This window comes from Chiloscyllium plagiosum, chromosome 24, assembly GCF_004010195.1.
Source record: "Chiloscyllium plagiosum isolate BGI_BamShark_2017 chromosome 24, ASM401019v2, whole genome shotgun sequence".
Taxonomy (NCBI): domain Eukaryota; kingdom Metazoa; phylum Chordata; class Chondrichthyes; order Orectolobiformes; family Hemiscylliidae; genus Chiloscyllium; species Chiloscyllium plagiosum.
This window is the reverse complement of record NC_057733.1, coordinates 47,132,902-47,145,285: the sequence shown is the minus strand read 5'-3', so window position 1 is coordinate 47,145,285 and position 12,384 is coordinate 47,132,902. Positions and strand designations below refer to the sequence as shown.

Genomic DNA, 12,384 nt, shown 5'->3' with positions numbered 1-12,384 from the left:
CCAGGATGAACATTTCCCATCAACCACCACTCTCTGTCTTTCAGCTAGCCAATTTCTGATCCAAAGCATTAAATCACCCTCAATCCCATGCCTCCATATTTTGTGCAATAGCCTCCCGTGAGGAACCTTATCAAACGGCTTACTGAAATGCGCACACACATCAACGGCTTTACCCTCCTCTATCTGTTTGGTCACCATCTCAACGAACTCAACAAAGTTTGTGAGGCACGACCTATCCTTCACAAAGCCATGTTGACTATCCCTTAAATCCTTCCTAAATTATTATAAATCCTCTCTCATAACCCTTTCCAACACTTTACCCACAACCGAAGGAAGGTTCACTGGCCTGTAATTACCAGGGTTGTCTCTACTCCCCTCTTGAACAAGAGAACAACATTTGCTATCCTCCAGTCTCCTGGTTCTATTCCTCTAGACAATGATGACAGAAAGATCAAAGCCAAAGGTTCTGTAATCTACTCCCTGGCTTCCCAGAGAATCCTGGAATAAATCCCATCCGGCCCAGGGGACTTATCAAATTTCACACTTCCCAGAATTGCTAACACCTCCTCCTTGTGAATCTCAATCCAGTCCAGTCTAGTAGCTTGTACTTCAGTGTTCTCCTTGACAACATTGTCTTTTTCCAGTGTGAATACCAACAAAAACTATTCATTTAGTGCTTTTCCTATCTCCTCAGACTCCATGCACAACATTCCACTACATCCTTGATTGGCCCTAATCTTACTCTAATCATTCTTTAATTCCTGATATACCTGTAGAAAACCAATGACTTATCATGTCCCCTCCTGGCTTTTCTTAGTTCTCTTTAGGTCCTTCCTGGCTAGCTTGTAACTCTCAAGCACCCTACCTGAGCCTTCATGCCTCATCCTAACATAAGCTTCCTTCCCTCTCTTGACAAGAGATTCAACTTCTTTAGTAAACCACAGCGCCCTCACTCAACCACTTCCTCCCTGCCTGACAGATACACACTTATCAAGAACATGCAGTAGCTGTTCCTTGAATAAGCTACACAGTTCAACTGGGCCCACCCCTGCAGTTTTCTTCCCCATCCTAAATCTTGCCTAATCGCATCATAATTGCCTTTCCCTCAGCTATAACACTTGTCCTGAGGCAAATGCCTAATCCTTTCCATCAATAAAGTAAATATAACCGAACTGTGGTCACTATCACCAAAGTGCTCACCTACCTCCAAATCTAACACTTGGCTGGGTTCATTACCTAATACCAAATCCAATGTTTGGTAGATCCAAATCCAATCGCCGCTTGTTGGCATGTCTACATACTGTGTCAGGAAGCCCTCCTGCATACATTGGACAAAAACTGACTCACCTAAAGTATGTGAATTATAGTATTTCCAGTCATTATTTGGATAGTTAAAGGCTCCTATAACAACTACCCTGTTAGTCTCGCTTCTATCCAGAATCATCTTTGCTATCCTTTCCTATACACCTCTGGAACTATTCGGAGACCTATAAAAAACTCTCAACAGGGTGATCTCTCCTTTCCTGTTTCTAACCTCAGCCTATATTACTTCAGTAGATGAATCCTCAAGTGTCCTTTCTATGACTGTAATATTGTCCTTGGCTAACAATACCACACCTCCCCCTATTTTTCCATCTTCTCTGTTCTTATTGAAACATCTAAATTCCAGAACCTGCAATTCTAATTCTCCGAGTTCTGCTCTGCCTCTGATATCTTCCGGCAAGAGCCAGTTGCTCCTCTGGGAACACACTCACACTCAGTGAATTTCACAAGGAACAGCGATTTAGTAATTGCATTTACACAGCATGAGCAGCAGAAAACCTAGCAGAGCTGTCCCTCATCAACATAGGAATTCACTGCTACCCTGTCCAAGTCAACACAGACCGAGACCTGCTCCTGCATAGTCCAGCTATACTGGACAGGGCACTCTCTCAGCTGAGATGCTGGGAAAGGAAGCCCTGACCTCCAACACAGAGCAGAGTCAGATCCAGAACTGGTGGCACTGTTCCACAAGTTACCTTGAACAGCTCTTTGAGTTCCTCCATTGTTTGTTTATTAGCAACCTCATCGTGAACAGTCTGGCCACAATTCTTCACCACGGATTCCAAAACCTGAAGGAGAAATTAGGGTATAAGCAACCAATGTGAAAATAGTGTTCCAGTTCAACAAATTGATCATTCAGACCTGGTAAAGCCCCAAAACCACCTTACAAAGGGAAACCATCGCAACTATAAAATTATATTGCTGTAAATTGTCCACAGCACCTACAGGTCAAGTATTGACCCAAGATATTGACCCAAGATTGTGGGCGGCACGGTGGCTAGCACTGCTGCCTCACAGCGCCAGAGACCCGGATTCAGTTCCCGCCTCAGGCGACTGACTGTGTGGAGTTTGCACGTTCTCCCCGTGTCTGCGTGGGTTTCCTCCGGGTGCTCCGGTTTCCTCCCACAGTCCAAAGATGTGCAGGTCAGGTGAATTGGCCATGCTAAATTGTCCGTAGTGTTAGGTAAGGGATAAATGTAGGGGTATAGGTGGGTTGCGCTTCGGCGGGGCGGTGTGGACTTGTTGGGCCGAAGGGCCTGTTTCCACACTGTAAGTAATCTAATCTAATAACTAAATTGTGGAGATAGAAACAGTGTCAGCATTGAGTCTGATATGACGCTTCTTTGAGAAAGAACAACCTTGAAGAACAGTCATACTGGCCTTGAAATGTTAGCTGTTTCATGCCATAGATGTAGCCAGGCATGCTGAGTTTCTCCAGCATTTTGGTTTTATCTCATCCTCTGCCGTTCTAAGGAAAATAACCCTAGTCTCGATCATCTTTCCTTCTCGGTGCAGTTATCAAGCCCCGGCAACATTCTTGTGAACCTCCTCTATACTCTTCTACACCAATGACATTCTTCCTGCAATGGGTGACCACAATGGGACACAAAACTCCAGTTGTGGCCTAAGTAGCATCTTATAAAGTTCTATCATTACATCTCTGCTTTTGGTATTCAAGATCTCACCAATGACGGATAACATCGGAAATCCCTTCTTAGGCATTTTATCTACCTGTTCTGCTAACATCAAGGACCAGGGGATATGCATGTCTGGGTCTCTCACTTGTTTGCCTCCTCTTGATATCCTCCAAGTGATCGTGCATTCCCTTACTCAAATGCATAACCTTGCACTTCTCCAAACTAAATTCCATTTGCCATTTTTCCACCCACTCAAACAACTGACACCTTCCTACAGTTGACTTATCATCTTCTTTGTCAACTACCCCACCAACTTTTGTATTGTCTACAAATTTCCCAAATTGTGCGGTCCACACTATATAATATCTATATAGAGAGATCACAAACAGCAAGGGACCAAACAGAAGCCTGGAACAGCACCAGACAGCACTCTCCATTTGCAAAAACATTGGTCTGCTGTTCCTCTGCTTCCAATCAACAAGAACCAACTCAGTCCATTCCTCTGTATTCTATGGGTTTCAATTTTTCTTAACAGGCTTGCATATGGGACCTTGTTAAATATTGGACTAAAATCCACGTAGACAACACTGATAGTATTACCATCAATATTCTGTTACTTCCTTAACAATACTGAATTCAATTAGTAAGACACAACCCTTCCTTCACAAAACCACACTGGAGTGATCCTGGAGTAATCTTGGACTTTCCAGGTAACAGCTAATGTTCTGTCTCTAGGGTGGCATGGTGGGTCAGTGGTTAGCACTGCTGCCTCAGTGCCAGGGACCCAGGTTTGATTCCAGCCTTGGGCGACTGTCTGTCTGGAGTTTGCACATTCTCCCCATGGATTCCCTTCCACAGTCCAAAGATATGCAGGCGAGGTGAATTGGCCATGCTAAATTGCCTATTAGGTACAGCGGTCAGGAGTAAATGTAGGGGAAAGGGTCTGGGTGAGTTACTCTTCGGAGGGTCAGTGTGGACTTGTTGGGCTGAAGGGCCTGGTTCCACACTGTAGGGTTTCTATGAATGATTCCAGTAATTTACCCATTACCGGGGTCAGACTGATTATGGTTTGGCCAATCCCTTTCCCTTGCACCCTTTTTGAATAATGGTACGACATTCTCAAACCTCCAAATCTCTGGTATTTACTAAGGATTAGAAACTAATCCTCAAAACATTATTACTTCCTCCTTGGCTTCCTTGAACAGCATAGGGTACAATTCAACTGTCCCAGGTGTTATACTTACTTTTAAAGAGGTTAGCTGTTCCAGAACTTCCATTATACTATTATTTATCTATTATTTCATAACACACCTCCCTAATTTGAAAACCTGCATCATGCCTCATCTTTGTAAAGACAGACACGAAATACTCATAATACTATTTCATCAAGGTTGTAACCAACCGAAAGTGAAGTAGGAAAAACATAACTGCAAAGGTTTTTAGAGGTGTTGCAAACCACTATCTAATGCTTTCTGCCACAGCCTCAAGCTACCAGCTGAGAATATTTTCCTTAAACACACCAAAGCTCTTCTCTCCCCATTGGAAGACTAATGCACATGTGTCAAATTGCCTTTCAAATTACATTTTGTCATCCTCTATTCCCAGGGGACACATCCCCACAAAACATGCTGCTTGGTCATCAGGGCTGGCAGAAAGCCTACTCGACATCATGAATCCATCAAAACCTTCGTAACAAAAGCAGGAACTAACTTTTTTTAAAATTGTTGTCCAATACAAAAAGAGCATCTAGCATCTCAAAAACCCCCCAATTTTTATTTGACAGCCCCATCTTTCTCAATGCCCACTGTGAACTGTTCAGGACTCTGCATGCTTCAAAATGAGTATCTGGGCGTAAAACTCTCAGCTCACGCATGTTATTAAACCTGATAATAACTAAACCCTTGGAAAAAGATTCAAGCATGACATAACTGTGTTATATAACGTGAACTAGCCTACACAGATTCCAGAGTGTCAGGAATTAAATCCAGGATAATTTGACTGTTCACATACAGCAGTATTAGCAGTTTATGACAACAGATTGCTCTCCAGTTAATAGCTCCTATTGATTCTATGTTCAGTTGTGTAAACTACTTCAATAAATTGCACATCTCAGTTCCTCCCATCTGAACAACACCATTTCACTGTGTTTACTTAATCAGTAGCATCATTGCTCTCTCAGTTCACTCCAACAGAGTTTAACCTGGCAGCTGTAAAGGTGGTATAAGCGGCAGCTTTCATTACAACTGCGTTGCTTTAGCAGTGTGGGATTACAGGGTACTACTAGTCCTATCTACCAGGACGCTATAGCAATTCAGTATACAACAACAGGCACCACATTCAACAGGCTCAGCACCCACTCCCCCCATATTTCAAAGAGTTCAACAAAGCAGCTCGATGCTGAATAAAAGCAAACATATTGCAGATGCTGGAAATCAGAAATCAAAAGGGACTAAAGAATCTCAGCAAGTTTGGCAGCCGTGGTGGAAACAGAAACGGAGTTAATATTTTAAGTTCAAATGACTTTTGTTAGGAACCCTGTTATGACCCCAGCTGTTTACTGGACAAGTCAGATTGCAGGGTGAATTCAGGTTTGACAGATGGTAACTTTGTTTTTTGGTTTTTAACATGGCAGTACCGCACTGAAACTAACCCAATGCTGCAGAAACAGTTGAACAGTAAAACAGAAGTTCATTACTCAGAAGAAACAAAGATAAAATAAAATAAACCAAACTATTTACATATAACAGAAGTTTACAGATTTTAAAACAATAGTAAAATACAAACCCATTAATCCCCACAGAATCCTTTACAGTTCTCAGACCAGACAAAATTCCCTTCTTATTCAGATCTACAGGGATTAACTTTACTGTGGCTTCAATTCCCCACCTTGAAAATCTGACAGCCCATTCCTTGAGTGTTCATATAACTCTGCTTAGACTGTCACAGCATCAAATAACACCTTCATAGTTGCAATAATTCTGGTCAGGAACTCTCCAACTAAACTGCCTATACTGAAGTAACCCAGTTAACAATGCTGAACTATCTCCTTTCACCAGGAGCAACATTGTACATATCCAGCTGCAGGCAAAGCTTCCATAAAAATCTGCCAAAATGAAAGCAAAGCTTTGTTTTTAACCTGCAATCCCTAAGCCCCTCAAAAAAATCCAAAGTCTTCCATCTGAAAGCCCAATGTAATACACTGTTTATTTGATTTCTCCAATCTCACAATGCAAACAAATTCTCAGAAACCTTCATAAACTCAGCATTTTATAAAGAAATTTTGCTCCAGAAACACAAGTTAATCATTAACTCCTCCAGAACAGGACAAAACCCAGAGGCCCACAAGCTCAAATCCAAACTCTAAAGTTAATATTAAAAATATAGATAAATCTCACATCTTACATCACAATCCAGCTGAAGCACTTCACAAAGAAAAATCATATTGGATCTGAAACATTAACTCAGTCTCACCACATGCTGCTGGTCCTGCTGAGTTGCGCTGACTTTTAAGAATTGCTTTTATTACAACACAAACCCTTATCTACTCCGAGGAGGAGGAGCAGGTTACCACACTTTCCATTTTGTCCCCATGATCACTGTAATGGGAAACACTCACCTCGAGAGTATAAAGAACTACATGGGGATTTTTATCATTCAGCTTCTTCTTAATGGCACCAATTGCGTATTTAGCCCTATGCAGAAAGACAAAATCTTCAGTTAAAAGATTATAATTGCTTCTTTGATCAGATCATGAGTCATATCATCATGCGTACCTGCGGGAGTGGGGGTAAGGTGAAGAATCACCTCCATCTGGAGTCAGTCCTCAAAACAGGGTGGGTCAGTGAATTAGCTCCAGTTCATAAGCTAACTTCACTGGGATCCAGGCTCTGAGAGATGCAGGAAAACAATCAGGGAATAACCTAAATTGTTTGTTTGTTTCTCGTTCTGTGGGAGTGTGTCGTGGCCCAATGCTCCGAACCAACATCGTAGTCAGCCATCAACTCGAGAGAGAGGTGGCAGAAAGCATCATTAATTAATTCATTAATTAATTAATTCCGACTACTTTCTCAGTAAGTGATGGCAGTGTGAGCACTGCATCAACTACACTAGCCTCTAATTCACTGCAAGGCAGTGAAAAGAATCACTCTTTAAAATTTAAAACACTCACACTAGGAGAACCCTGATTTGTTTTTTAATGAAAACTCTTGTCTTGCCAATATTCTTAATTACAGCACTCACTCAACCAATAGAAACCAGATCTTTTGTTGTCTGAGCTCCATGTTCTGGAAATTCCTTCCCCTCTCTTTCCTACAAAATGATCCTCAAAAACTCCCCCACCCATCCCAACATAGCAAAGGTCTTTTCCCAAAGATGAAGGAGTTCAAACCTAGGGGGCACACTTTTAAAGTCAGAGGAGAAAGATTTAAAGATTACATGAGAGGCAACTTTTTTTCTAAAACAGAGTGTGGTTCATGTGTGGAATGAATTACCAGAGGAAGTGGTGGATGTAGGTACAATTACAAGGTTTAAAAGACATTTGGATAAGTACATGAATAGGAAAGGTTTGGAGGGAGATGGACCAAATGCAGACAGGTTGGACCCAGTTTTGTTTAGAAGCATGGTCAGCGTGACTAGTTAGACTGAAGGGTCTGTTTCCATGCTTTAGTACTCTATGACTGAGTGGCAAACTGCACCAATGACATTCATGTGAAGCAACTTAGGGAATTTGACCATGTTAAAGGTGCACATCATTGTTTTGGATCTCTCCCTCAAATATTCCCCCCTTTCACATTTACTCTGAAACAAAACCACCAGCCAGCGTGGAATGCTGCAGCTCCATTCTTCTCTGGAGGCCGTTTTAGAGATCACTCACAGCTAGTAAACAACATGGTTTCAGCAGCGGGGAGTTGTAGCCATGACTAATGCATACAGTCACTGACTGACAAACAGTATGCTTTCTTTTCCATTTCAATCCCAATTTTTTCTTAAAATGTTGCAGAATGCTTCATGGTTTTGCTGTTTTACACATTGTAGATTAGAAAACTACAGAAAGAGGATGAAAAAAAAAGGGGTTTTGTTTTTAAAAGATAGGATTTCTAATTTAAGCAAATTTCACATTATGTTAGTCAACTTAAGTCTGATTGCACATACTCAAGATTTGATATTTATTTAAATCCTGGCAGGAGGGTTTTCAAACTAGGCTCTTCAGCTGAGACCAGACACTAAAGAGTGCCCTTGGAGGGGGTTAACAAAACAAAAGTGAATACTCACTAATCAGATATGCTAAAGCACACCTGACCAGGCTTTGACAGGATCAAGGAGTCGACCACAATACTACTTTACGTTATTTGCCATGTCTGTGCTGTTTTGTAAATATCCCTAATTCACTTATCTCTACATATATTCTTACTTCTTGATTTATTATCTACATCCTCTTTAAATGCCTCAACTGATGCATATCTTTATCCGGAAGCAATGCTCATTTTCACAGTCCACTGAAACCATCTATCACAGATTAAGTTTATGTTTGCAAGACTGAAACTGACTACATCTATTGTTCTGAATCTCTGTTATAAACATCTAATTTCAAGTTTATATGATTACTCATAACAGTAAAATGACTGAACTCCTCATATCTGTAATGAGCTCCCTCCAGGACCAGCAGAGATTAGCCAAAACTGAAAAGAAACCTCCCAAGTCTGATCAGACCAGCATCTCAAATCACCTCAGCAGCATCACTCCACTTTAATAACACTGAAGACGTGCGCTCCAGAATTAGCCACATCCAAATCCAAGCTGCTTGACTACAGTACTGGAACAATGTGGAAACTGTCCAAGAATGCCTGTCTATAAAAATAAACAAGGAAAGCCCAATCCATCCCACCAGTCTACACTCAATCAGCAGCAAAGTAATGGAAGGTGGCATTAATGGTACTACTGAGTAGTTCTTACTCAGCACCACAACCGCTTTCTCATACTCACTTTGGGCCCCTCAATGGTTACTCTGGTCTAAACTTCTTTACAGTTTTGATCCAAACATAGACAAAAGAGGTGAATCCCAGAAATAAGGAGAGTAACTGGTCTTGGCATAAAGGTAGCATTTGATTGAGTAGGACATCAAGAAACCTTAGCAAAGCTTTACTCAATGGGAATTGGGGGGTAAGAAAACTCCAGGAGCTCAAGGTATTGCCCTCGGTCCAACCATCTTCAGCTGCTTCATCAATGACCTTCCCTACATCATAAAGGTCAGAAGTGGAGATGTTGCTGACGATTGCACAATGTTCAGGTACTAAAGCAGTCCAAGTTCAAATGCAGTGCTATGTGGACAATGCCCAGGCTTGGGGCTGAGAAGTGATAGCTAACAGTCAAATCAAATATATGTCATGCAATGACCATCTCTAACAAGAGAAAATCCGAGAAAGAAAAAAGCCTTTATTTACCCTCCCTTCTTCCATTATGTGGTAAACTTTGTCACCTTCCGACTCTCAGTGTTTGCAACAGTGAAGAGTAGGACCAATATTTGGAAGTGCACCTTGATACAGGGTAGAGAAGGACAAAATTAAGTGATATTAGCAATGGTCCAGGGTAGACAGTCTTGGGGCAAGGGTCATCTTCAAATGGTTGTGAATCACCAGCCAGACAGGTCACAGATGCTCGTTTGGTCAACGTGTTCAAGGCTGAGATCAGTGGACTGTGGGAATCAAGGGTCTACGGAACAGAGTAAGAATAGCAGCATAGTAAGATAAGCCATGATCTTATCCTATTGCGAAGTAGGCTCATGGGCTGAATGTGCTGTCCTGCTCCCATTTCTTACTCTTCTGTTAATCTGCAAATATCAAAGTGTATTTGAAGACACCTTCTCCCAGGAAAGCGAGTACCTCAAATAACAGGGCATTCAAGAATTGACAAGTGCATGAGCAAAGAATCTTCTTCAGGAGACGCTACAAACACACAAGGACACTCTACTCACTGTCCAATGAGTACCAATTTTTCGACAAAAATGAAAAGCATTCATCACACCAGTCTTCCAAAAACACTTACTGGGCATCTCCCTGTCGAATCAGGTCACAGATCTGCAAGATGGATTCCCAATCAGTTTCAAGTAGCAATTGGCTGGTTGCTTTGTCTGTTTGTGGAGAGAAAGAAGCAAATTAAACACAGAAGAATAGACAGATATTCTTAGCACTCTGCTTGCAACATTGTACCACAGACCTCTCTCATGAGTCACGGTTAAGGCCATAAGAAATAGAAACGGGAGAAGGCCATTTGGCCTCTTGACCCTCTCTGCCATCCAATAAGATCATGGCTGATCTGACATTCCTCACATCTACTCTCCTGGCCTTTCTCCATAACCCTTGATTCCCTGCCTGATCAAGAATCTACCTCAGCCTTAAACATGCACAAGAATTATGCCCCACGCTCTCTGTAGGATGGAGTTCCAAAGGCTCTGAACCTCAGAGCAAATTCCTCATCTCAGTCTTACATTGGCACCCCCTTTAATCTGACACGATGCCCTCCGGTCCTCGGCCTTCCCTCTCAGCATTTACCCTGTTAGGCCCCTTAAGAATCCCCATGTTTCAATGAGACCACCTCTCATTCTCCTAAAATTCAGAGAGTAGAGTCCCAACCTGTTTAACCTTTGCGTGCAGGCCAGTCCCTCTCTACCAGGGATCAACCGAGTGAACCTGCTGAGAGCTGCCTCCAATGAAGTGATATATTTTACATAAGGGGACCAAAACTACTGACAGTATTCCAGATGTGGTCTCACCAGCATCTTGTACAGGTGCAGTAAGACTTCCCTACTCTTATACTCCAATGCCTTGAAATGAGGGTCAACCTTCCATTGGCCTTCCTGATTCCTGCTGTACCTGTGTGCTAGCTTTTGGTGTTTCATGCACATGTCCTTTTGTGTTGCAGCTTTCTGCAGTTCTTCTCCATTTAAATAACAATCTGTTTTCTAGTTCTCCCTTCCAAAATGTACAACTTTGCACGATCCAAAATTATAGTCTTTTTGCCTTATGTAATCTAACAATATCTCTCTGTAAACTGTTTGCATCTCTCTCATAATCTGCCTTTCCATCTATGCACTTTTTTCCTGAGTCATTAAATTTACATTGTAAGCAGTGTGTGTTTCCAATACTGATCCTTGTGGAAAACGAACCCCTTATTCCGAATTGCTGGCTCCTGGCCATGACCAATTCTTGGTGCTAATATACTACCTCCAAGACCATGAGCTTTTATCTCATGACTTTTGTGAGGTATGTTGTCGAACACCTTCTGGAAGTCCAAATACAACACATCTACTGGTTCCCCTCTATCTACTAGATGACATCTGGGAGACAATTAGCATGCTGTGGCAGCAAGAATCAATGAGATGTCTTTCTCAGAAAGAAGGGTTGGTTACTCTTCTGAAGAAAGGGATTAGAATGTCTTATGTATCTTCATTTCTGTGCACCAACACCCTGTTTCTGCTCATCCAATTACAGGATGGCATGGTGGCACAGTGGTTAGCACTGCTGCCTCGCAGCGCCAGATGACCCGGGTTCAATTCCCGACTCAGGCGACTGACTGTGTGGAGTTTGCACGTTCTCCCCGTGTCTGCGTGGGTTTCCTCCGGGTGCTCCGGTTTCCTCCCACAGTCCAAAGATGTGCAGGTCAGGTGAATTGGCCATGCTAAATTGCCCCTAGTGTTAGGTATAGGGGTGAATGTAGGGGTATGGGTGGGTTGCGCTTCGGCGGGTCGGTGTGGACTTGTTGGGCCGAAGGGCCTGTTTCCATACTGTAATGTAATCTAATCTAATCTAAAAACAAGTAATCTTGTGTTTTAAAAAAAAATCAAGGTTATTTACAGGATATAGGTACTGCTGATTGGCAATTATGCCCATCACCAATTGTCCAGAGGTCAGGCATCAGGAATCAAACTCAGCTGGACTGAACGGTGTATGTTGCTGTGAATATGGAGTCATGTACATATCAGGCCAGGTAAGAATGGAAATTTCCTAAAGGAGTGCCACAAGGATTGGTGGTGATCGGTGCTGGGTCCTCTACATTTTGTCATTTACATAAACAATTTGGATGCGAACATAAGAGGTACAGCTAGTAAGTTTGCAGATGACACCAAAATTGGAGGTGTAGTGGACAGTGAAGAGGGTTACCTCAGATTACAACAGGATCTGGACCAGATGTGCCAATGGGCTGAGAAGTGGCTGATGGAGTTTAATTCAGATAAATGCGAAGTGCTGCATTTTGGGAAAGCAAATCTTAGCAGGACTTATACACTTAATGGTAAGGTCCTAGGGAGTGTTGCTGAACAAAGAGACCTTGGTGTGCAGGTTCATAGCTCCTTGAAAGTGGAGTTGCAGGTAGATAGGATAGTGAAGGCGGCATTTGGTATGCTTTCCTTTATTGGTCAGAGTATTGAGTA

General features: G+C 42.3%; 1 protein-coding gene across 5 annotated transcripts in view; it reads right to left on the bottom strand.

Moving 5' to 3' along the window:
- hgs (hepatocyte growth factor-regulated tyrosine kinase substrate) overlaps positions 1 to 12,384 on the bottom strand; it is a 53,650-nt gene that overhangs the window by 30,508 nt on the left and 10,758 nt on the right. For 4 of the 5 annotated variants that reach the window (XM_043714998.1, XM_043714999.1, XM_043715000.1 and 1 more), the window contains exons 2-4: positions 10,002 to 10,086; positions 6,577 to 6,652; positions 2,019 to 2,111 (exon numbers count right to left, since the gene is read on the bottom strand). In XM_043714998.1, the coding sequence (XP_043570933.1) occupies positions 2,019 to 2,111; positions 6,577 to 6,652; positions 10,002 to 10,086 (254 nt within the window). Of the gene's footprint in view, positions 1 to 2,018; positions 2,112 to 6,362; positions 6,417 to 6,576; positions 6,653 to 10,001; positions 10,087 to 12,384 lie in introns of those variants that run through there. The other variant, XM_043715002.1, reaches the window with a different exon arrangement.